At 52.7% G+C, this 21,567-nt stretch overlaps 1 protein-coding gene across 2 annotated transcripts in view; it reads right to left on the reverse strand.

Annotated features, from left to right (window-relative positions):
• LAMA3 (laminin subunit alpha 3) overlaps positions 1-21,567 on the reverse strand; it is a 134,507-nt gene that overhangs the window by 20,697 nt on the left and 92,243 nt on the right. For both annotated transcript variants that reach the window (XM_084888236.1, XM_084888235.1), the window contains exons 41-60: positions 18,666-18,746; positions 16,461-16,567; positions 15,114-15,164; positions 14,118-14,269; positions 12,306-12,416; positions 12,082-12,193; positions 11,475-11,642; positions 10,679-10,875; positions 9,160-9,276; positions 8,364-8,518; positions 7,969-8,110; positions 7,121-7,223; positions 5,907-6,023; positions 5,642-5,821; positions 5,037-5,179; positions 4,121-4,291; positions 3,510-3,661; positions 3,185-3,347; positions 2,654-2,787; positions 1,731-1,875 (exon numbers count right to left, since the gene is read on the reverse strand). In XM_084888236.1, the coding sequence (XP_084744362.1) occupies positions 1,731-1,875; positions 2,654-2,787; positions 3,185-3,347; positions 3,510-3,661; positions 4,121-4,291; positions 5,037-5,179; positions 5,642-5,821; positions 5,907-6,023; positions 7,121-7,223; positions 7,969-8,110; positions 8,364-8,518; positions 9,160-9,276; positions 10,679-10,875; positions 11,475-11,642; positions 12,082-12,193; positions 12,306-12,416; positions 14,118-14,269; positions 15,114-15,164; positions 16,461-16,567; positions 18,666-18,746 (2,701 nt within the window). The remainder of the gene's footprint in view (positions 1-1,730; positions 1,876-2,653; positions 2,788-3,184; positions 3,348-3,509; positions 3,662-4,120; positions 4,292-5,036; positions 5,180-5,641; positions 5,822-5,906; positions 6,024-7,120; positions 7,224-7,968; positions 8,111-8,363; positions 8,519-9,159; positions 9,277-10,678; positions 10,876-11,474; positions 11,643-12,081; positions 12,194-12,305; positions 12,417-14,117; positions 14,270-15,113; positions 15,165-16,460; positions 16,568-18,665; positions 18,747-21,567) is intronic.

Here is a 21,567-nt window from a genome sequence, read left to right on the forward strand (position 1 = left end):
ATCGACTAGCATAACCCATCAACTAGGATAACCCATTGACTAGCATAACCCATTGACTAGCATAACCAATAATTAGCATAACCCATTGACTAGCATAACCAATCATTAACATAACCCATCAACTAGCATATGAGTGCTTCCTGTTTGTCTTCCTTCACAGCACCCTAGGTCCCTGGGGCAGGAACCTGTTGGTCTTGGTCCGTCTGCATCCGCATCGTGGTGCAAGGCATGTGCCCGAGCCAAGTGTTTCCTCGGAGGAAAGATGAGCCGGGATTTCTCCTGTGGGGCTAACGCTGGCTCTTGCACAAACCCTGTTGGTGTGAAGCCTCTCACTGAAGGCCTCAGAGCCCTTCTCTGAAAGAAGAGTCAGCCCAGCGGGGCCCGCACCCTGCCCTGGGGAGCCAGTCAGGGGTCCTCTCCCTCCTAACAACACTATAACCTCAACTCACGGACAGGAGGGGCCAGCCTACCCACAGCAGGCCTCAGACCAGGCTCTCCTGTCTGGTGCTGCCAGCATCTTGTAAGTTTCCTTCTAATATAATGAGTAGAGCTCCTGGCTCCGTCTCAAAGGCCTTCAGCTGTAGCACAGAGAACCCTGCTTCAGGAACAGCCGCCTGGCCCTGCACTCGCTGTGGACCTCCAGGCTCTGCATCTCCTGGCAGGTCATGGCCTTCCCAACCCATCAGCCTTGACACCTCCTGGTGGGTCCAGACCAACCCAGAGAGAAGTCGGGCGAGGCCTGTGACCCCACCTTCAGGTAGAAGGGCCTAGTAAGATCCCAACTGCCTTATGAGCCCACATTCTTAGACTGGAGATCCCCATTTCTCCAGAAACGCCACCTGATGGAGCAAGCACAGAAGGCTCTTCACAACGCAGACAACTCCAGCCCACCCACCAGCAGGTGGCGCTGATGATCACCTGTAGAGTGTAGAGTAGACCAGTGTTTCCCAACCTTCTCTCATGATGAGAATCACCTGGTGGAGTTGTTAAAACACAGATTCCTGAATCCCAACTAAGAAGTGCTAAACTAGAATTTTTGAGAACATATAGGTAAAATTGCATACCTAACTTATTGCTCTGTATATAAAATCTGTCTTAGAGCACTAGTTAAGTATACAATTTTACCTATATGTTCCCAAAAATTCTAGTTTAGCACTTCTTAGTTGGGATTCAGGAATCTGTGTTTTAACAACTCCACCAGGTGATTCTCATCATGAGAGAAGGTTGGGAAACACTGGAGTAGACCATCACCTTGGACTTGTCTAGGTCAGGAGACTAAGAAATGGCCTCTAGGGATCTCAGCTACTTGATAAGAGAGACGTTGTCATGTCCTGGATAGTCAAGGGCCAGGTTGATGAAGACAACCCCACACAGCCTGCAAGAGTCGGACCAAGACCCCAGGAGGTCTTCACATGTTTTATGCAAAGCCCTTTTAGGCAATTATTAGGCAAATAGTTGTTTCCAAAAAGTGAAATTGACAATGAGAATGGAATGGGAAAAGGGGTGACTTCTCCAACATTTTGGTAGCATGTCCTCAGGTTCCCGATTCCTTGCCTTATTACAACACACCTTCCCACAACCAGAGAAAGGACTGGGCCACGGGAGAGGATGCAGGTCACACTTGCACCTGCTCTTTCAGGCCGAGTTGGCTGTTTATAATAGCCAGGTACCCCAAGTTGCTCAGTTGAATGGACATACTTGCTAGTAGTTAGATGCTTGTTATAAATTACCTGGTTTTGTGCGAAGAACAGCAACCCTCTGTCCACAGTGGTCTGAACCGTCTGGCCGAAGGTGGGGAAGGGAGCGTGTGGCAGAGTTTGAACTCGAGCATAGCCTGTGCCTTCAAAGTAATTCTTGTCTGACTCCTCCTTCCTCCTGTAACACCAACCAGCACAAGTGAAAACGGGGCAGCTAAGGGCGACCCACACGTGTGTTTATCAGTAGGAGGTGCTGCTGCCTGGGGAATGGAGCCAACACATGCAATCTAGTCATCAAGCTTCTTTAAAGAAGAGGAAACGCCTTTAAACGCTGAGATAGCCAGCATTTCTCTGGAGGCACTCCTACATATTATGGTAACTAAACACCAGCTCAGTAAAGATCATATTCAGGAGTCCCTTTGGAAATATCTATTAAGAAGAGCTCGAAACGTACAAACATTATTAACATGAAATACAGTAATTTTATTCTGACTAATAAAAACTCAGTCTGTTTGGATTAGAATATCCCAAACCCTTAACCAGAGGGAAGGAGGGTCAAGAGCTCCCGGCAGAATGTCCATTTGGTCCAGATGTGGGTGCACCTAGAAAGTCAGGGTGTGTGGGCCACTTATTTTTTCAATTTACAGTAAATATGTACTTTTGTGCCCAAATCAGGTACCAACCTACACGGAACATTTTGTGGTAGGAAACTCCAAAAATTTAAGATAAATTTATTTATTTTTAAATCGAGAAAACTTGATCAACCTAACATACTACACAGACGCAGAAAAAAGTCCAGGGTTTTAGATTTTAGAGACGGCCTAGCCTGGTGCATGCCAGCATCCTCGAAGGACTGCTGGCCCACAGCACCTGTGACATCAAGAGCACGTTAACCGTGTACAATGCCTGCAAGTCGTAAAGATCACAGTGACCGAGACACAGCTCCGAGGCCTTACCTTCGACAAGGCTCCACTTCGGTGGTGTTGAGGTTGAATGTTTCTTTGAAGTTGTACAAGCTCAGGACGTTCTCATTGAGGTCATCCAGCTCAATGCAGCCTTTGTACGGAAGGAACCTGAGTCTTTCGGGGAGCTGGAGAACAAAACACAAAGCTACTCACTGAGCAAAGGACAATGATCAGGCTGACCAAGAAATAGTACGAACCTGGCACTTTCACCACCAACAGAGCAACAGGAGCTAAGAATGGGGACCCTGGAGCCAAAGGCCTGGCTTTACTGTTTAGAACCGCATGACTTTGGGCTAGTTATCCAACCTCTGTCTCAGTTCCCTCATCCGAGAAGTGGGAATGATAGCGATGCTTTTTAAATGAATATACGTAGCACACATCACTGCAAGGAAGGACTCGAGTGCTAGCTGTTACCCTGGTGAGCTCTGAGAACATAAAGTTAGCCCACCTCTATGATTGGAAAGCAGGGATAGCAGAGAACAATGTCAGTGCTCCCATCAGGGAAGTGGCACCTGCACTTACTGTGAAGTCGGGTGGGTAGCCCCCCACGTAAAACACCACATTTTCAGGGTCCAGGTTGAGGAGTGTGTTGCTGTTCCCACCATCTATGTCGTAAGGCTGAGCTGTTTCTGGTTTGTTGGATGTGGCTTTCCTGGTGTAATTAAGCCTTGCAAACTGGTAGATTCTGTTCAAAATTAAAGTAGATAGCAAGTTTATATAAAAATGAATGCACACATGAGAAAAAAATGAAAGCCAAGATTCTAAAAATGGGGATCAGCAACATGTGCGATGGAAGTTTGGGGGTGTAAATCAGCTTAACAAGGAGCCGGGTCTGTCGGCCGGGTACCTCTGGAACTTGACGCGGTCCATAACCGCCTCCTGAGTTTCACTCCTCGTCAAGGTCTGTTCCACCTGCAGCTCGGCCTCGCGGTCCCCCAGGTTGTAGACACACCTGAGCTGGCCGTCCACCACGGCCATGCCGATGTAGTCCCCGGAGGCCTGGAGGCAGAAAGCCCCATCAGAGCCCTGGACACACGCATGCTCTGAGCTCCCATCCCAGCATCTGGTGGGTCACACAGTGAGCCTCGGGGGCAGGACAAACGAGGTGTGTCCTCGTGAGAGTAACATGGACAGCACAGCTCACACTGCTAATGCGCGAGCCGCCTTTGCTCTTGGTGCCGTGCACTCATGCCCTAAGCATGATGGTTCCATGAAGCCCTCATATTGCTGCCCTGGGCACACGGGAGAGGGGATGGCCCCAGGTGTGCATGTGCTCACGGGTGCACACGTGGAAGGCCCCTAGCTCCGCGGCATGTAACAATCCAGGCCTGACGGAGGCCCGTGCACCGTCGAGGTGGCGGGATTTCGTCCTGCTGTGCCGCCGGCACGGCCCAGTGGGGTCACGCGCCCCAGAGCCCACATTCTTTCAACAACAGGAGAAAGGCCAGCGGCACTCACGTCTCTGTTGCCGAGGTACATCACAAACATGTTCTCCGTCCCTCCGTTCTCCCCGGGCTCGGGTCTTTGGAGAAACAAGGAGAGAGACGTGTACCCCTTCAGGTCGTCCAGGTCGCTCGGCAGCCGGACCTCCACACCCGACTTCCCGTTGAACCTCATGGGGATGGCGACCTGCGAGGGCGAGACCGCAGCATTAGAGCTACTCCAGGGTGTGCAGGGCGGCAGCTCCTGGCTCCCCACCTACTCCTTCCAGCACGAACCACTGCTCCCAAGCTGTCTGATAAGGAACAAGGGGGTGAGGCCTCCTAGCCCCGCATTAAAAAGCACGAATGATCCAGAGATATGGAAGCATGGAGCGGACTGTTAAACGTCAGAGGGTGGGAGGGTGGGAGGGGAGAGCTCAACCAAAGACCATGTATGCACGGATGCATAACCATGGACCCAGACAACAGGGTGGTGCAGGCCTGGGTAGGGTGGGAGGGGGGGCTAGAAGGGGCGATGGGGACGGGGTGGGGGAGGGTGAACAGGAGAAAGGCAGAGGGATCCGTGCTCCTATGACGGAAAACTGCTGTCACCCCACGTCCAGAACATGCCCGTGCTGCAGGAACTGTCTGTCCCTCGTGAACAAAGTGACTCCAGCGTCTGTCACAGGAGGACGCAGGGCCTGGGCAGCATCGCACCAGCACATTCCGGCCACAGACCTGCCCTGGGCTGGCGCTCACCCAGCCCTCTGTCTACAGACACTTGGGGGCAGGAGGCACACCGGTCCCTGACACACCCGACCATCGGGGATGACAGGGGGCGGCAACCGAAGAGTTAGGGCAAGAAAGCAGCGGGCTCTCGGGAAGTAAACGCTCTCCCTCGGTGAACGGGCACGTCTCCGCGGAGGAGCTCCGGCCGGCACAGGCTCACCCACCTTGTTCGCCGCGTCCCTGGCCTGCTGGATGAGCTCCCGGATGTGGTCCACGTTGTCGGAGATGTTGCCCAGCGGCAACAGCTGCTGGTTGATGCTTTCGATCCTGCTCAGAAGATCGGGCAGCTTGCTGGTCAGTTTCCTTACTGTTGGTGAGATGTGGAAACATTGACAGTGAGCGTCGAGAAGGTTAGACACAGATGCTCCGGTGACAGCATTTGTCAAGGGGAGTGCTTGGGTCCCGAATGTCGAACGGGAGGACGCCGAGACCTTTCTAAGCACACCAGGGCTTTCATTCAGCAGCCACATGTCAATCATCTTTCTCCACCACTTTAGGGAAAACACCCCTTGGTTTTCGAACCCTTAAGCTCAGTCATGATTCAGGGACACCCTCATGAGTCATTACATCTATAAAGGGGAGTCCACAGCAGGGTGAATGGGTCCTGCTTGGTCCTTCTAAGGAACAGAGCACTGTCTTTGAGTGAGTTATTGGAAGCTGTTCTCATGTTTCAGTTCCTAAGATCACACCTTATCAGGGAGGAACTAACGTGACCAGAGCACAGAACGAGGGGGACCACAGTCGCCGCCCTGGCCCCGAACGCCCGCACCTGAGCTGTCCGCGTCCGTGAGCGCCTGGTCGAAGTCTTCGCCGTGGGTGCTCCCGTGCGCGTCCCTGATCCTCCCCACGTCCTCCTGGATGGGGTGCAGCCCTCCCAGGACCGAGTCTGTGATGTCATTGGCACTTCTGAGCATGCTCCTGGCGCTGCTGATCATGTTGTCGATGTCGTCTGACGCACAGAGACAGGGAGGGTGAGTGTCTGAGCCGCCCAGCAGGAGCAGCCGGGCGCCGGGTGGGGCTCAGGGCACACGGACCTCTCGCCATCGCACGAAGGTCATCGCGGAAGGTGGAGACATTGGTGTGCATCATCCCTTTCTGAACTGTCATCATTCTCAAAGTTTGCTGGAGGTTGTTCAGAGACGGACTGATTTCTAAAAGGAGAGGGAGCGCGAAGGGGGTCACTGTGGTTCTGGTCCCGCGTGGTGCCTGTGGCCCCGAAGTAGCCGGTGTCTGCACAGCGTCGAGCAGACCTGCATGGAAGGCCCCCAGCCGCCGCCGTTGTGCACTCGTACATGTTTACTGAGTGACTGAGTGACTGTGAGGGCCAACAGCTGAACGCATAATGCACACAGGACGCTCTTCAGGCTCAGAGAGTGAGAAAGGTGTGTGGTACCCCAGCCGTGTGCAAGCAAACCACACACGTAGACACTGCTTACTCCTGTTCATTTCCAAACCGAAAAAGAACCACCTTCAGAAAAGCCCATGAGGGGAACAGGCTCACAGACACTCTTAGGTGGGAGGAAACAAGGAGCAATGTGCTTAGCAGCCTAAGCCTGTTTAAACCCTCACTTCTTAGCGCACATTTTATAGGGAGCAGACGCCATGCAAAAAAATGTAATTCTTGAAATCTGCTAGGCAAATGATTACATGTCAGCACAGGAGTTTGGTGATACTGAGCTGGATTAAATGAAAGGAAATTTTCAAGGATAAAATCTGTAAGTAAGAAGCCCTCATGTTTCACCGTGGCAGTGGCTTTCGTTACTTGTAAATGCTAAGATTTCAGGACTTAAGAAATGTTCTGGCAGCTCCTCAATGATCTGAAATGAAGGATCTTCACCTTAAATAAGAAGCCAGCGCGTGGGAGAGGGGAGGGGCCCATGGGGGGCTAAGGGGAACCCCGCAGGTATTACATCTGTAATGCTTTCAGCAGTGAAGATAAATGAAGAAGAAACCAGCCCTGCACACGCGCCTGCGCGGTGTGGATTCCCGGTGCCATGGCCACAAGCAGGTTAAATTCAAAGCCCCAAAGGCCAGGCCTAGACAGGCTCGTCGCCCTCAAGGTTCACCCAGTCCTGAGGCTCCAGTCCAGTCAGTTCAGGTGGGCATCCTGGGCAGGAACATGTCTACAGACAGACCATGGGCTACCCACCCGCCCGGCGCTGGGGTTCAGGAGGGTCTTTCTCTCCCAGCGCCTCTCAGAGGAATATCATCCAGCCCCCGATTGTACCCCAACCCCCTCCCCCAATACCTCGCTGCAGCTGGCTCTGTGTCCTCTGGGCTTCGTCTAAGAGCGCGTCGCTGTCGGAGCTCAGGGTCCTGGCTTTGGACGGAAGGTCTTCCTTTATCACGGTCTGAAAGCCAAGTGAGTCTGTCTGAGCAGGCAGCACAGCTTGGGAAACAGGAGTCAGAGCCTTACCCTGCCCAAGCCCCACCTTTCATCTCTGAGGAATGAGTTTGATGGTGAAGAAGGGGTTTAAAAAGACTGTTCTTTAAGAGAGAGATTCAGGGGTCTCGCGGGCACCTATGGTGTGGGGAAGATGACCATCTTGGTGACATGTTAATGACATACATGCTAATGACATACATGCTAATGACACACCTAGGACACCTGTCTCGTGGGCTCACTGTCACTATCCAGCTCCCTCCGCAGTAACTGAGGACAGAGTTGAGCTGCTTTTAGGGTTCAGTCTTTGGGAGAGGAAAGCCTTCAACCTTCTAACAAGGCCTGTCCCTCCTTTGCTATTTAATAGCTTGCTCTAATAGCAAGTTCTAACTTAAAGTAACACTTATATGTCCATCTATATCTGTATCTAGCTATATCTCTCTAGATATGTACCTCTACCTCTCTCATCTCTATCTCTATCTCTCTACCATCTCTATCTCTATCTCTATCTCTATCTCTGTCTCTATCTCTCTATCTCTAACTCTCTATCTCTATCTCTACCTCTCTATCATCTCTATTGCTATCTCTATCTCTCTCTACCTCTATCTCATCTCTATCTATCCATCCCTTGGTGTACAGAGAAGGGAAATAGAAAGCTGTCATCTCAGAGGAGGGGACACCTAGAGAAGGTGCCCTTGCAGGCAGGTGCCCACCTGGAGGGCAGACTCAGAGGCGCTGGCTGCCTTGTCAGCTGCGTCCTCGGCCGCCTTGATGGCGTTGAGGATGTTCTCATAGGCGGTGGCGGCGTCCACTGCACGGCGCACCAGCTCGTCTGCACTGGCGTTCCGCTGGATCCTGCAGGGAGTGTAGAGCTCAGCAGCGCCCTCTGCCCGCACTGACCCCCATGCACCTGCTAAGAGATACCTGGGACCTGGGTCCTGCAGCTCTGTCCCCCCTCCCGCAGCCTCCCGCCCCTGCACCTGGGAACCAGCCCCTGTTGCAGGAGGGTTTGGACCCGGGCCTGGGACCACCCTCCACCCTGTTTCAGGGGGTTTCACCCCAGGCCCAGCGGGTCCTCACCCCAGGGCGGTGGGGGGCCCACACTCACTCCTCCAGCCGCTTGGCCAGCTCCTGCAGGGCCTGCGCGTGCGCCTCCGCCCGTGCCACCAGCGCCGCGCCGCCGGCCGATGGGGAGAGCGCGCCCGTCCTGTCCCTTAGCTCCCGCCGCACTTCGCTGACCGAGGCCGCCAGGCTGTGATAGTCCTGTTTCCCGCGAACAGACGGGCCGTTTAGCACGGAGTCGGGTGCATTCCTGAGCTCTGCCCACACGGCTCGTTCCCGGAGCCTCAGGAGAGACGCGCGTTCGAAGCCCCTTCCCTCCGCGGAGTAGCCTTAGGTCACTTAGTGGCCCCGGAGCATTGGCCCATTTGGACGTTTTCCTCGCGGGCAGCGAGTGGGGGGCGGGGGCGGCCCGCTGGTGAGTCTGTAACTGCGCTGTTACCACTGGTGTAAAGTCCTACTACACCAAACACACTTTTTGTCTGATTTGCAAATAGTGATCATAAACTACATCCCCAAACGCCCGCTGGGTAAGGAAGGCTGTCCACCGGCATCCGTCCTGCGTGTTCTCTGCTAACGGCACGCCTGCATCTTAAAGGGCCGTTCCAGTGCTTTAAACTATGAAAGCTGCGTGTGCTCACTGCTGACAACAGGAATGGACGAGGAAGACACGCTAGTCACCTGCCCCCCGCCCCCCGGCTGGGGGCACCCTCCTGGCATGGTGGCATATTTCCTCCCCACAATGGCCCCCACTGGAGGGAGGGAGGCCACCCGCCCGCTCAGGGCTTCCCTGCCCTGTGACGTTGATGTTTTTCCATTTTTCTAGAGAAAAATCCTGGCCTCACCTTCTGGCTCTTCTCCATCAGCTGCAGCAGGACGTTGGTCTGCAGCAGAGAGGCGTCGGCCGCGGCCAGCGACTTGGTGAAGGCGTTCTGCAGGGCGTCCATGTCTCTCACTTGTCTCTGGGAGAAGAAAGAGGGTGTTGGCGGGAGCACAGACTCCATCGACAGCAGGTGCAGGCGTGCTCCTGGAGACCAGCGCAGGAGCAGCTTCCGTCAGAACGTGCTCTGGGACCGTCTCGTCCCAACGACGAGGGGAGAGACACCATTCTCCCTGCGGTGAGGCGCCATCCTGGTTCCCTTGGGCCAGGGAAACTGCAGTTACCATTCTGACCGGGTCTCTACATGGGGCCTCTCAGGCACCGAGGAGGACAGAGAACCAAACTCTGGGGTGTGGAGGAGAATGAGGATTTCAAACAGGAACAGGTATGTGTTCCTCACTCCTATGTATGCACAACAGTGGGCACAGCCAATGTGAATATTATATATAATTCACCAGTTCTTTGTAGGACTTGTTTTTTTTTTCTTTTTTCTTTTTAAATATGTTTTTATACATTTCAGAGAGGAAGGAAGGGGGAGAGACAGAGAGAAACATCAGTGATGAGAATCATTGATGGGCTGCCTCCTGCACACCCCCTACTGGTGATGGAGCCCACAACCCAGGCGTGTGTCCTGACCAGGAATTAAACTGTGACCTCCTGGTTCATAGATCGACCGTCTATGAACACCAGCCAGGCACCAAGTTCTTTTTGGAATCAGTCCTATGGTATTCCACTCAGGTCTTCCTGTCCTTTCCTAACCTCTCACGCTTCTGTTCTGGTTTCGCACAAATGCTCACCACCGTGAACACGCATGGCAGCGTCTCGGCTCACAGGCCTGCCCAGTCAGCTCCAGAGGAGGCCTGTGTTTCACTTATTTCCTTAAAAGCAGGTCAACTTTAACATGCCCTGGCTGGTGACTGTGACAATAATGTTTGCGCATCAGACAGAAATTTGCTTAAAGCATATTATATATGTCTGACAGGCGTGGCTTAGGGTTTGAGCGTCACCCTGGGAACAAGGAGGTCACGGTTTGATTCCTGTTCTGGGCACATGCCCAGGTTGCAAGCTCGATCCCTAGTGTGTGGTGTGCAGGAAGCAGCTCATCAATGATTCTCTCTCCTCACTGATATTTCTATCTCTCTCTCCCTTCATCTCTGAAATCAATAAAAATATATTTAAAGACCATATTACACACTTGGAATGAAAAACAATGTGAGTTTAGCTTCTTGTCTGCTCGGTCACATGATTCCTTCAGGACTCCGGCGGCCGGGGTGGGGCGTGTGCTCTCCTTTCTCTGTGTTTAAGTTCAGGGCCTTTCTGCCCACTGAGGAGCTTTGCATTTGATGCCTTCATGCCTCGTTCCTGTTGATCAGAGGCTCCCACGCAGAGAGGTGCACACAGTCTGGCTACGCCACTGAGTCCACAGCAGAGCTGCCACCCTCCTCCTGTCCCGAGTGGCCGTGGGCAGGTCCGCTGGGACTCACCTGGATAGACACCAAAGCCCGCTCGCTGTCCTGGTTGAGGCCGGTGGCCTTCCTGGCCTGGGCGGCCGCCTCCTGCAGTGCGGCCCGGAGGCCCGAGAGTTTGGACTCGTAGTCATCTAAGGAGGCCTGGATGTTCTGAGCAAGCCCGCTGTGCTCCCCCGGGCGGGCGTCCAGCCAGCTCCGGATCCGGTGCAGCACTGAAACACACACCATGTTCCCACTGAGGACACACGCACGCGCCACTGCGTCACGGAGGCTGCTGAGGAGCTGAGCTGCTCCTGCATCTTGGCCCTCCTCGGGGGCGAGGGGACGGAAAGGCACTGACATGCAGGCAGCACCTCTCTGGCGTTGTCCCCGTGGCCTCCCTAACGTCTGTGACCATCCCGTGAAAACAGGAATGACACCCTCATGTTTCCCATGAGGAGACGGAACCGGGAAACGAGGGGGTGATCCAGGAGTGCACGGCCGGCCCGCGGGGTCCAGACGAGGTCTGCAGTCCTCAGCACACACCCCTCTCCTCCCTCCGCTCGGCTCCCGGCAGGTAAAGGGGGGCTACTTTCACATTTGTCAGCAATGGCGCTGAAGGAAAGCTGCGCTGCCGGTGGCCGTGGTCAATGAGCCAGGGACGGCTTTATTTTCCTAGAGAATGATGAACGGTACCACACTAACGGTACCACACGACCCCCTCTCCCCGCCACCCCGCCTGGGACTGGGCACTCGATCTTGCACTTGGCGCCGTGGGTTCCAAACTGACGGGAATGGGCTGGGCGGGTGTGAGAGTTGGAAACGCCCTTACGGAGCTCCGCCTCTCTTTTCTCAGCCTCTGCTTCTCTCAGGTTCCTTCCAAACTCGCGGCCCCGCAGCTCCTTCAGCATGCGCTGGGCTTCGGCCAGCTTCCTGGGGAACTCGCCAGGGGGCAGGGTGTGTCCTCCTGGGTCTGCCCCTGTGACCTGCCTCAGCAGGACTGGAAAACAGCAAGAGTGTTAGACGGGGAGCTCCGGACGCCGGCAGATGACTTACAACAGGTGGTCTTTTTAGGGTTCATATTCGTTTATCAAACATTTTAAATTGGTTTTTAGAGAGAAGGGAAGGGAGAGGGATAGAGAGAAACATCAGTGAGAGAGAAACATGTCCACTGGTTGCCTCCTGCACCCGCCACTGAGGACCAAGCCCACAACTTGGGCATGTGCCCAGACTGGGTACTGAACCGTGACCTCCTGACTCAGCCACAGAGCCACACTGGTCCAGCAACATTAGGTTTTTGTTTGTTTGTTTGTTTTTGTTTTTATCACTATAGATCTTCCTTGCAATATTGAACTCTTAAAGGAAAATCTTCCAGAGCGCAAGCACAGGCTATGTAATAGAAAACAGTCAACCGGATCACCGGCTGAGTCACTTCTTACTGTGCACGTTTCGGATGACATTTTTAATCTTCGTATCCAGCTCTTTCGCACTTTGGGCTGTCCGATCAAGGTTGTTATATAACGTTTGTGCTTTTCTGGAGTTTGTTTGAACCTACGTGAAAGAATGGATGAGTAACTAATCACATTAATTGGGGAGGGGGTGTGAATTAACAATATTTTGAAAGTACAAACAAAAAGGTAATGTTATTGACCTAACACACTACCTTTTCCTGCAAAGTGTCAAATTCACGACTCAGATGACTGAATTCCTTTTCCAAGCCATCCACCTTGGTGCCTTGGTTTGAAATGGCAGAGCGGTAGTTGAGCAGCTGGTTCTGGAAGTCAAATACAGAGTGGATCTTACTTTAGAGCAGAAATTTGGGTTAAGTCCTATTAACTTGATATGACACGAAAAGACTCATTTAGCAAGACCCACGCTGTTTCTGAGGGAAAAAACATGGTTCTTTGAAATAGCCTACATGAAGAACCTACTGTCTTTCTTTTTAAAAATTTTAAAATATTTTTTATTGATTTCAGAGCGGGAGGGGGGAGAGAGAAACAGAGGGAGAGAGAAACATCAATGATGAGAGAGAATCACTGATCAGCTGCCTCCTTCACGTCCCCCACTGGGGATCCAGCCTGCAACCCAGGCATATGCTCTGACTGGGAATCAAACAGTGACCGCCTGCTTTATAGGTTGATGCTCAACCACCGAGCCACACCAGCCAGGCAAGAACCTACTTTCTGATATAAATTGTGACATGGCTCTACAATAAAAATGGCAATGTTTAAAAAATGAAAGGCAAGAGATACCGTGAATGAATGACCTAACCTTATAGAAATGAGTGGTCCCACTTTCCTGATGCATTAATTTCCAGATTCTATAATAAATCCAGCTGCTTTCCTACAGTGAACCTTTATTATAACAGCAGGGCCCATGGCTACTTCATTGAAGGGACGCTTAGACACAAAGACGGGGGAGCAACAGGGGAGCCCAGGCTGAGAGACGGACGCCCCGTCTTACAAACGAGGAAGAGGAAGCCAGAGCAGGTGGGTTGCTGGTCGCTGCCAAGGTGCACAGCCCACAGGGCTTCACGGGAAATGCCATCAAACATTTAAAGAGAATTAACCACAATGTACACAAATCTGTTTTTGAGTCTTCTCAGTGCAAGAAGCCTGTGTGAGAAAAACAGCTTGGAAAACACTCAGGAAGTCAGGAATGTCCACTCCTAAGTGCTACTTTTGTGTGTTTACTTATATGTTCCATCAGTAAAATGTGTTCCTCTCAATGAAATAAGTCAGAAGGAAAAAGGCACATACTGTATGGCTCCACTTACATGTGGACTCTACAACACAAAACAAATGAACAAATAAACAAAACAGAAAGGGCTCATGGGCACAGAGAACAAATGGATGATTGCCGGGGGGGATAGGGGGCGGGCAGAGAAGGTGAAGGGGAGTAAAGGTTAAAAACTTCAATTTATATTGCCCGGTGGGCGGGCTCAGAGGCTGAGCATTCACCTAGGAACCAGGAGGTCACAGTTTGATTTCTGGTCAGGGCACAGGCCAAGGTTGCAGGCTCGATCCCCAGTGTGAGGCATGCCGGAGGCAGCCAATCCATGATTTTCTCTCCTCGTTGATCTCCCTCTCTCTCTCTCTCCCTCTCTCTCTCTCTCTCTCTCTCTCTCTCTCTCTCTCTTCATCTCTGAAATCAATAAAAAAAAAAAATTTTTTAAAAACACACAACTTCCATTTATAGAATAAATACGTAACAGACGGCATGGAGGAACAGTCAGTAATGCTGACACCGCTCTGTGGGGACGGAGGTAACAGACTCACCATGGCGATCACTTCACACAGTCTATGAATATGGAGTCGCTAGTCACCCACTGACCCTACCACAGCACTGCAGAGCAATTATGCCTCAATGAGAAAGAGCCCGACCTCCGACCTCCGTCTCGAGCAGAAGCAGGAGGGAAGCCGAGCCCTTTTTCCTGCGTAAGGACCGTCACTCACGAACCGGGCCAGGTGCTCACCCGCAGGTCCTTGGTCTGTGTCTCCAGGAGCTCCATCTGCTGCCGCGTGCCCGCTCCGGGGCTCAGCCCCTGCAGCTGTGACTGGACCAGGCGGAGCTCGTCCTCCAGGGCGGCCAGGTCGTTCAGCAGGGTCACCACACAGCTGTCACAGTCTGCAGGGCCACAGCCGTTAACAGGCCCTGAACCAACAGGCAAACACCACAGCCCTGGACCTCTGGGGGGGAGGGAGGGGCGGGGACCCGCAAACGCAAACTCTGAAAAGGGAAGCCTCTGGAGGCTGCATCTTAGAAAGACGTGGGGGGTGCAGGGGTGAAGGTGGTAAAGGCACAGCCGCCGTTATGGGGTGGGTGCAGGGGTGAAGGTGGTAAAGGCACAGCCGCCGCTATGAGATACGAAGTCCTGGGACATAGGTGTCCTGTGGTGGCCAGAGTTAATGATACTCTACCGCATATTTGAAAGTTGCTAGAAGAGTAGAAGTTTTCATCACAAGAAACAAATTTCTATGTAAGGTGATGGATGTTAACTAACTCCTTGTGATAATTTCACTGGGTGTGTGTGTGCGCGCGCGCGCGCGCACCAAGTCATTGTGTTGTACATCTTAACCTAATACAATGTGTGTTAATTATATCTTAATAAAACGGGAAAGAGAGAGACATGGCGAGTCTGTGTAAACTGTTGCTTAATTTATATGAGGGAGCAACATTTCGTTATCTGTTGCTGTTTATCCGGGTGAGAAGAGATTTAGAAGGATTTCCCCAACAACCCTAAGGAGGGCGACCCCGTTATCATGTCCATTTTGCAAATGATGAAAGGGAGGCTTGGCCATATCAGGTCACCTGCCCAAGGTCACCAGCTGCCGGCAGAGGCTGGACTTGACCTTAGATAGCCCTCCTGCCCCCTCCTCCTGCTGCTTCCCCAGACTGGGCACTGCGTGCTTCTGGGACTCAGTATCTCGGGGAAGAACGCACGGCTGGGAGGGAGGCCTTCTTCACTCACCGTCACATTCCTCGCCAGCGTCGCCGTCCCTGGGCTCCTGGCTGAGGCAGGCTGCGGGGGCGACCAGAGGAGGCCGTGTCACAGCGCACCCACCATCTGCTTTCTGACTCGGCTTTCCCGAGAGCTGGTTTGCAAGGCTTCAGTCTCCACCCCACCCGCTGCTGCCGGCTCTGCCCGCTCCCTCCCTCACCCGCCGCCGCATGGGCAGCTGCCTGGTCTCCCCACCACCTTGCTGTAGGAACTGCTCTTTGGCCCCTGGTTTTATACTCGGTTTCTTCTCTATAAGCATCATCTCTTCTTACAAATTAAAATCCTCATTCTTAACGTGGCGCCCTCTTCTTTTGACAGCCTCCTGTACATACACCTGCAGACACTCCTCCCAACCCCATGCCATGACCACAACGACGCGGCCCTGAGGCGTGGAAATGCTACTGGTCTAGACAGACAATGATCCTTCGACTGTGTCCCCCGGGGAAAGTCCCGGGACCCTGGTCTGTAACTATCGGGTGAGAGACGGGATCTCGGGGTTTGCAAATGATGAAACGGAGGCTCAGAGAGGTCACGTGCCCAAGGTCACACAGCTCCTGGTTGGCAGAGGCTGGATTTGACCTTAAATAGCCCTCCTCCCGCCGCCTCCCTGTCACCTTGTCTCAGGGCCTTTTCCTGGGAAATCAGATAAGGATGAGGGCGGTCTTCCCTCTTCCACGTCCTTCCTAGGAACCAGGCTCATTCCCAGTGGCCACTTCGTCCTCGGTAAGTAACCCACCCGTAGACACCCGCTCCGAGAACAGGATGGCCCTAGAGAGAGCACCTGAGTGCTCCACACACACAACTCGATGTGATGACTCATGAAACGGAGGTCTTAGCAAAGCCCTCAGAATCGAGGCTGTTTGGCTGTAACTTGTGGACATGGACAAGGTGGCGACTGTAGGATCAAGGGGGGTGGGTGGAGGTGGAGGAGGGCATAGAGGGGGGAAATAAAATAAAAATGTAAAAAATGAGATGGAAACAATTTGTTTTTTTCGATCCCTTGTCAGGGTATATGCAAGAAGCAAACAATGAATGTATAAATAAGTGGGTAAACAAATGGGTATTTCTCTCTCTTCCTCTCTCTGAAATCAATACATTTTTGAAAAGCTGCATTTAAAAACAGTTTACTCACAGCAACCTACTGGAAGTAAGTTACCCTCCAAAGCGGTAGATGCCGCCTGAGCGTCCCACTGTTGTTGAAATAAAGGGGCAGCATATGAGCGGGGCCCTAGCTTCTTGGATATGCTGACTTGGCTTCCTCCCTGCTCCTTTCACCAGCCGGTTCCAGGCAGTAGAAGAGGCCTGAGTGGATCTTACCTCCGGTCCGGGGGTCACAGCCGCCCAAATGGCCATTGTCATCACACCTGCAAGGCTGGCAGCCACCTCCCAACTTCTGGGGATTCCCGAAGTATCCTGGCGCACACCTGTGCAAAGTACGGAAACGGGAGAAACATGCAGAGCTCAGCACGGCTCTCCCCCACTTCCCGCTCCAGCCCCCCTGGCTTGGCCCCATCAGAGGACGGCTGAGCAGGTTTTCAGGAATGCGTGTCTTCGCACAGAGGAGCGATGGTTCGAATGAGAATGTGAGGATGGGGTGCAGGTGGAGACACGGCCTTCCTTCTGGACCCCCAGAAGGGAGAGCCCTCAGGAATCCCTATTGCCAGAGAGCAGATGAACACATGCACAAGGAGCCAGACATGCTATTATCATGAATACTTCCTGACACGGGAAGGTGCCGGAAACCGAAACCTAACATTGTCACTGGTAATAAAATGTAAAGGGAGCTGGCCAGCCTTGATGGCTCTGAATGGTCGGAGCTATTAACTCATTGACTCTAGGTTGAGTCACTAGTGGTAAAATGTAAAAAGAGCTGGCTGACCGAAACCAAACATTGTTCCCTGGTAGTAAAAGGTAAAAAGAGCTGGCCAACCTCCATGGCTCTGAAGGGTCAGAGCTATTAACTCATCTCCAGTTGAGATAATGGTAATTGAGGCAACTTTAATTTGTTGATCATATGTAAATTCTTATTGATTTTCTGTTGTTGGAATTTCCCGCTTCAGAGGTGTCTTTGTCTCAGAATCTAAATAAAAGGAATGGTAAAAGGCCAGAGCAGGAGTAGTCCTCCCACTAGAGGTGGACTTCCCACCTGGCCCCCATTTTCCCAAATTAACTCTTTTCCAGTCCCAGCCTCTCTCTTCATTTTAGTGTTTGGCCTTCTCCAGAAACCGGACTCTGAGTGGGCCCTGAACCACGCGGGTCGTGTTAAGCAAGGGATCCCACAGGAAGGTATTACCAGTGAGTCCTTGCTGACACGGGAAGGTACTGCTAACATACTATTAGGTGAGAGGAAAAGAGGATCTACGATTGCTTTTCGGAAAGCCTGAGCCTGCAGAAAGGCTGGGAGCACAGATAACAGCTCTTCTCCGTGGTGTTGAGGGAGGATGGACGTGAGGAGGACTGTCAGACACCGCGTGTGGACAGAGGGCAGGGAGGGTGTGGTGGGCTCCTCGGTTCCCTGCTCACCCGCATCACATCACGTTTATGATAAATACATATTGATTTTCAGATAAAGTCATTTTTAAGTTAAAAGCACGGTGTCCGTTATGATGCGGTTGTTACAAGGTTACTTTTCCAAATATGTGTGCGCTCTCTTCCCAGCCAGCTTATAAGTGCCTTCCGCTGCCCTCACAGTACTCAGCCATGCCCTGCGTGTAGTAGCTAACCTTAAAGTACTGCGTGGGGATGTAGAGGCGTGCGCGCATATGTGTACATGTGTGTGTACATGTGTGTGCAGGAGTGTCTAGGGCTGTGGAGATGTAGAGGAGCGTGTGCATGTGTTTGTAGGAGTGTCTAGGGCTGAGGTGATGCAGAGGTGGGTGTGCGCATGTGTGTGCATGTAGAGGTGTGTGTGTACATGTGTGTGTAGGTGTGTCTAGGGCTGTGGGATGTAGAGGAGCGTGTGTGTGTGTGTGTGTGTGTGTGTGTGTGTGTAGGAGTGTCTAGAGCTGTGGGGATGTGTGTGCATGTCGGAGTATGCAGAGCTTGTGTGTGTGTACAGGCCAGTAGGGATGTGTGTGGGGTAGGGGTGCATATGGAGGGGCAGAGGAAATAGGGATGAACTTAGATGGAGGTGGGGGATGTAGGGATGTGTATGGGAGGAGGATGCAGGGATGTGGAGGGGAAGAGGTATATGGGAATATGTATGTAGGGGTGTGCAGGGAGAAGGAGTGTATAGGGGTGCATGTGAGGGAGCACACAGGACTATGGCACACTGGACCTAATTCTAACGTTTATGAACCCTGCGCACACAAGAGCAGGAAGGAAGTTAATGATGTGTTAAGTGAGCGTCCTGTATTTTTCCCAAGACCTTTCCCTCAGGGAAACCATAACTCCATCCACCACTGAGCTGGAACTGGGCAGAGCTCCACCCACAGCCGGGTGCCTCCAGTGGCCTGCAGGCCCCCTCCACCTGCAGGTCCCCCCCACCCTCCCGCAGCCTGGAGGGGCAGAGGCAGCACCCACCTTTCGCACTGCACTCCCGTGTAGCCGGGTTTGCAGAAACACTGCACGCTGCTCCCCGTCACAACACAGCCCGTGGCGAAGCTTGAAGGAGAGAACAAAGGCTGGTGAGAACGCATCGATGGGCTTGGGGCTCATTGTTTGTGGCCACAAGGAGCCGCCTTGCAGGCAGCGACATGGGGACCAAGGGGCTGCTGCTTTGCTGAAGAACGTGTCTCCCACGGAGGTGTGCAGAGATAGTGAGGGATTAGTCCGGCCGCCATCGGCACATTTTGGTGAATAGGGACCAAAGGTGTTTGTTTTGCTGCTTTTGGCCTGAATTCCTTCCCCCAAGACGAGCAGAGCAGCTCACCGTGGCCGAGACGATTACAACAGCATTTCCCAGAAACAAGGAGGCAGCATCAGACAAGTCCGGGCAGAAAGAACAGATTTTAGGAAAACGTCTCTGTGTGCATTCTAGTTCTTCTCCATCAGCACACGGCCTTCTGGGAGAAAGCGGTGGAGGGGCCGGCCCGGAGCCCAGGGCACTGAGGCAGGAGGGTGGGCCCCTTGGAATTCTGATTTCCCTTCTTTTATCCCTAAACTGGAGGACATTTGAGAAGCTTTTTAAAATGTGTATATATTTTCTTGACTTCTGAGCAGAAAGGAGAGAAACATCAATGATGAGAGAATCACTGATCAGCTGCCTCCTGCACAGCCCCCACTGGGGATTGAGCCCCCCACCCTGGCCTTTGCCCTGACAGGGAATTGAACCATGACCTCCTGGTTCATAGGTCAACATTCAACAAACAATGAGCCACTCCGGTTGAGCTGAAAAGCTTAAGAAAAAAAGTGAAAAGATCATTAAAAAAAAACACCTTGTGAAATGACTATCTCTGTGCTTCGAGCATTCAGCTGTGTAAATATGAGGAAAATTACTCCATTTGCCATTTGCTGGTTTAAAAAAAATCTATAATAATAAAAGAGTTATATGCTAATTAGACCAGATAGCCAAACGACCTTCCGATGAAGCCTTGGCTACGAGGGCCGAGCCCCATGCACGAATTTGGTGCGTCGGGTCTCTAGCAATAAGAACACAAATCTTCTTTGGGAACCTCTCTCGGCCGGCAGTGAGAGCCACGGCTCCGAGGGGCAGTCAGAAATCCGTGTGGCACCCATCCTGCTGGAGGAGGGCTGGATAAGGCCGGGCCACCGGCAGCTGAGGACAACGTCTGCTTCCCGCTGCAGGAGCTGCAGCCTGAAGAGCGACTCGCAAAAGATGAAAGCTTCCTCCATCGCCTGGGAGCCCGCTGCCTCCACCCCTCCAGCTCTGCTCCAACACGTCTGAGCGGAGGGGGCGGGGATGGATCTCCCTGCTGCTCAGGGGCAGGACCAGGCACGCGGGAGCCTTCCCACAGGAAAGGCACCGGGGCCAGCAGCTTCTCTGCAGTGGAGACGGGCCGGCTCTCTGCCATTCGACCCTCAGCCTGGGTCCACACTGTCCCAGGGCCTGGTCCTGCTGGCCCTTTCTCCATACCTTCCTGATCTACTTTTAATTTAAAATACTTCTACTGATTTCAAAGAGGAAGGGAGAGGGAGAGAGGGAGAAGATAAGACAGAGAGAGAAATAAGACCCGGAGCAGGGAGGCATGGAACGACTGACACATCTCCATGTGGGGTGGGGGGCTGAGAAGAGAGAAACCCAAGAACTCACACTCACAGGCACAGCCCACGGGCAAGGCAATGGGGTAGTGAGGACGAGGGGGGGGGGGAGGGGGGCGCTGGGAGGAGGTGGGTAAAAGAGGAGGGGAGGAAATGGGAGACATTTGTAATCCTATCAACAATAAAAATATGTTTAAAAAATAAAGTTTTTGAAAAATTTTTAAAATGATGAGAATCATGGGTTGGCTGCCACTGTACAGCCCACACTGGTGATCAAACCAGCAACCCGAGCCTGTGCCCTGACCAGGAATTGAACCCTGACCTCCTGGTTCATAGGTCGACGCTCAAACCCTGAGGCCCAGAGGTGGGCTCTTCCTGATTTTATTGCTTCTCTTAGTAACTGTTCTAGTTTTCCATGGGTCCAGAGTGGACATGCACCATGAGCAAGAATGTGACCAAGCGCCTAGTGCTTTCTGCCTACGTAACCCTGGGCCACAGCGGATCCGAGTGACAGCCCAGAGCACACCACACTGAGGGTCAGACGGTCCTGTGGCTTCCATGCCTGGGACCTGGGTTGCTAAGATACGGTCATGGCTACTCAGCTCAGCATTCACTGTTCCCTGCCCACTGACTCCAGAAACCCTCTTAGCCTAAGGTGACCAGATGTCCCAATTTTTAACATTTTGTCCCGCGTTCCGCGGCATTTTAAAAAGTCCCGATTAAAAATCGGGACGTCTGGTCACCTTATCCTAGCCCCCTCTGAAGGCCTGCGCGCACCACCAGCCGCAAAACCCCTTGTCCGAGAGCGCACCTCACTCGTGTGTGCGTGTTTACCGGTGCGACAACTGCCCCACACCCTCTCCAGTACAGCTGCGTGAGAGCGCTGTGGGTCTCCTCGAGCGCAGGCCCCCAGCACCTAGACAAGGCCCTGGGTGCAGCCCCACTATGTGGCTCCATGGACAGAGTGTCGGTCAGTGGGCTGAAGGGTCTCACGTTCCATTCTGATCAAGGGCACAGGCTCAGGTTGTGGGCTTGATTCCCAGGAGGGGGCGTGCAGGAGGTGGCCGATCAAGGATTTTCTCTCATGATTGATGTTTCTCTCACCCTCTCCCTTCCTCTTTGAAATCAATACAAATATAAATAAAACAAATACGTGTTCAGACATTGAACAAGCAGCAAAAGGAAAAGCCCCAAGTTGTTTTCTTTTCTGTTTTGCACGTTTTTTTGTTCTTTTTTTATGCCACGGCTTTACTGAGAGACCTCA

This window comes from Pipistrellus hanaki (genome assembly GCF_964339955.1).
Source record: "Pipistrellus hanaki genome assembly, chromosome: 6".
NCBI lineage: Eukaryota > Metazoa > Chordata > Mammalia > Chiroptera > Vespertilionidae > Pipistrellus > Pipistrellus hanaki.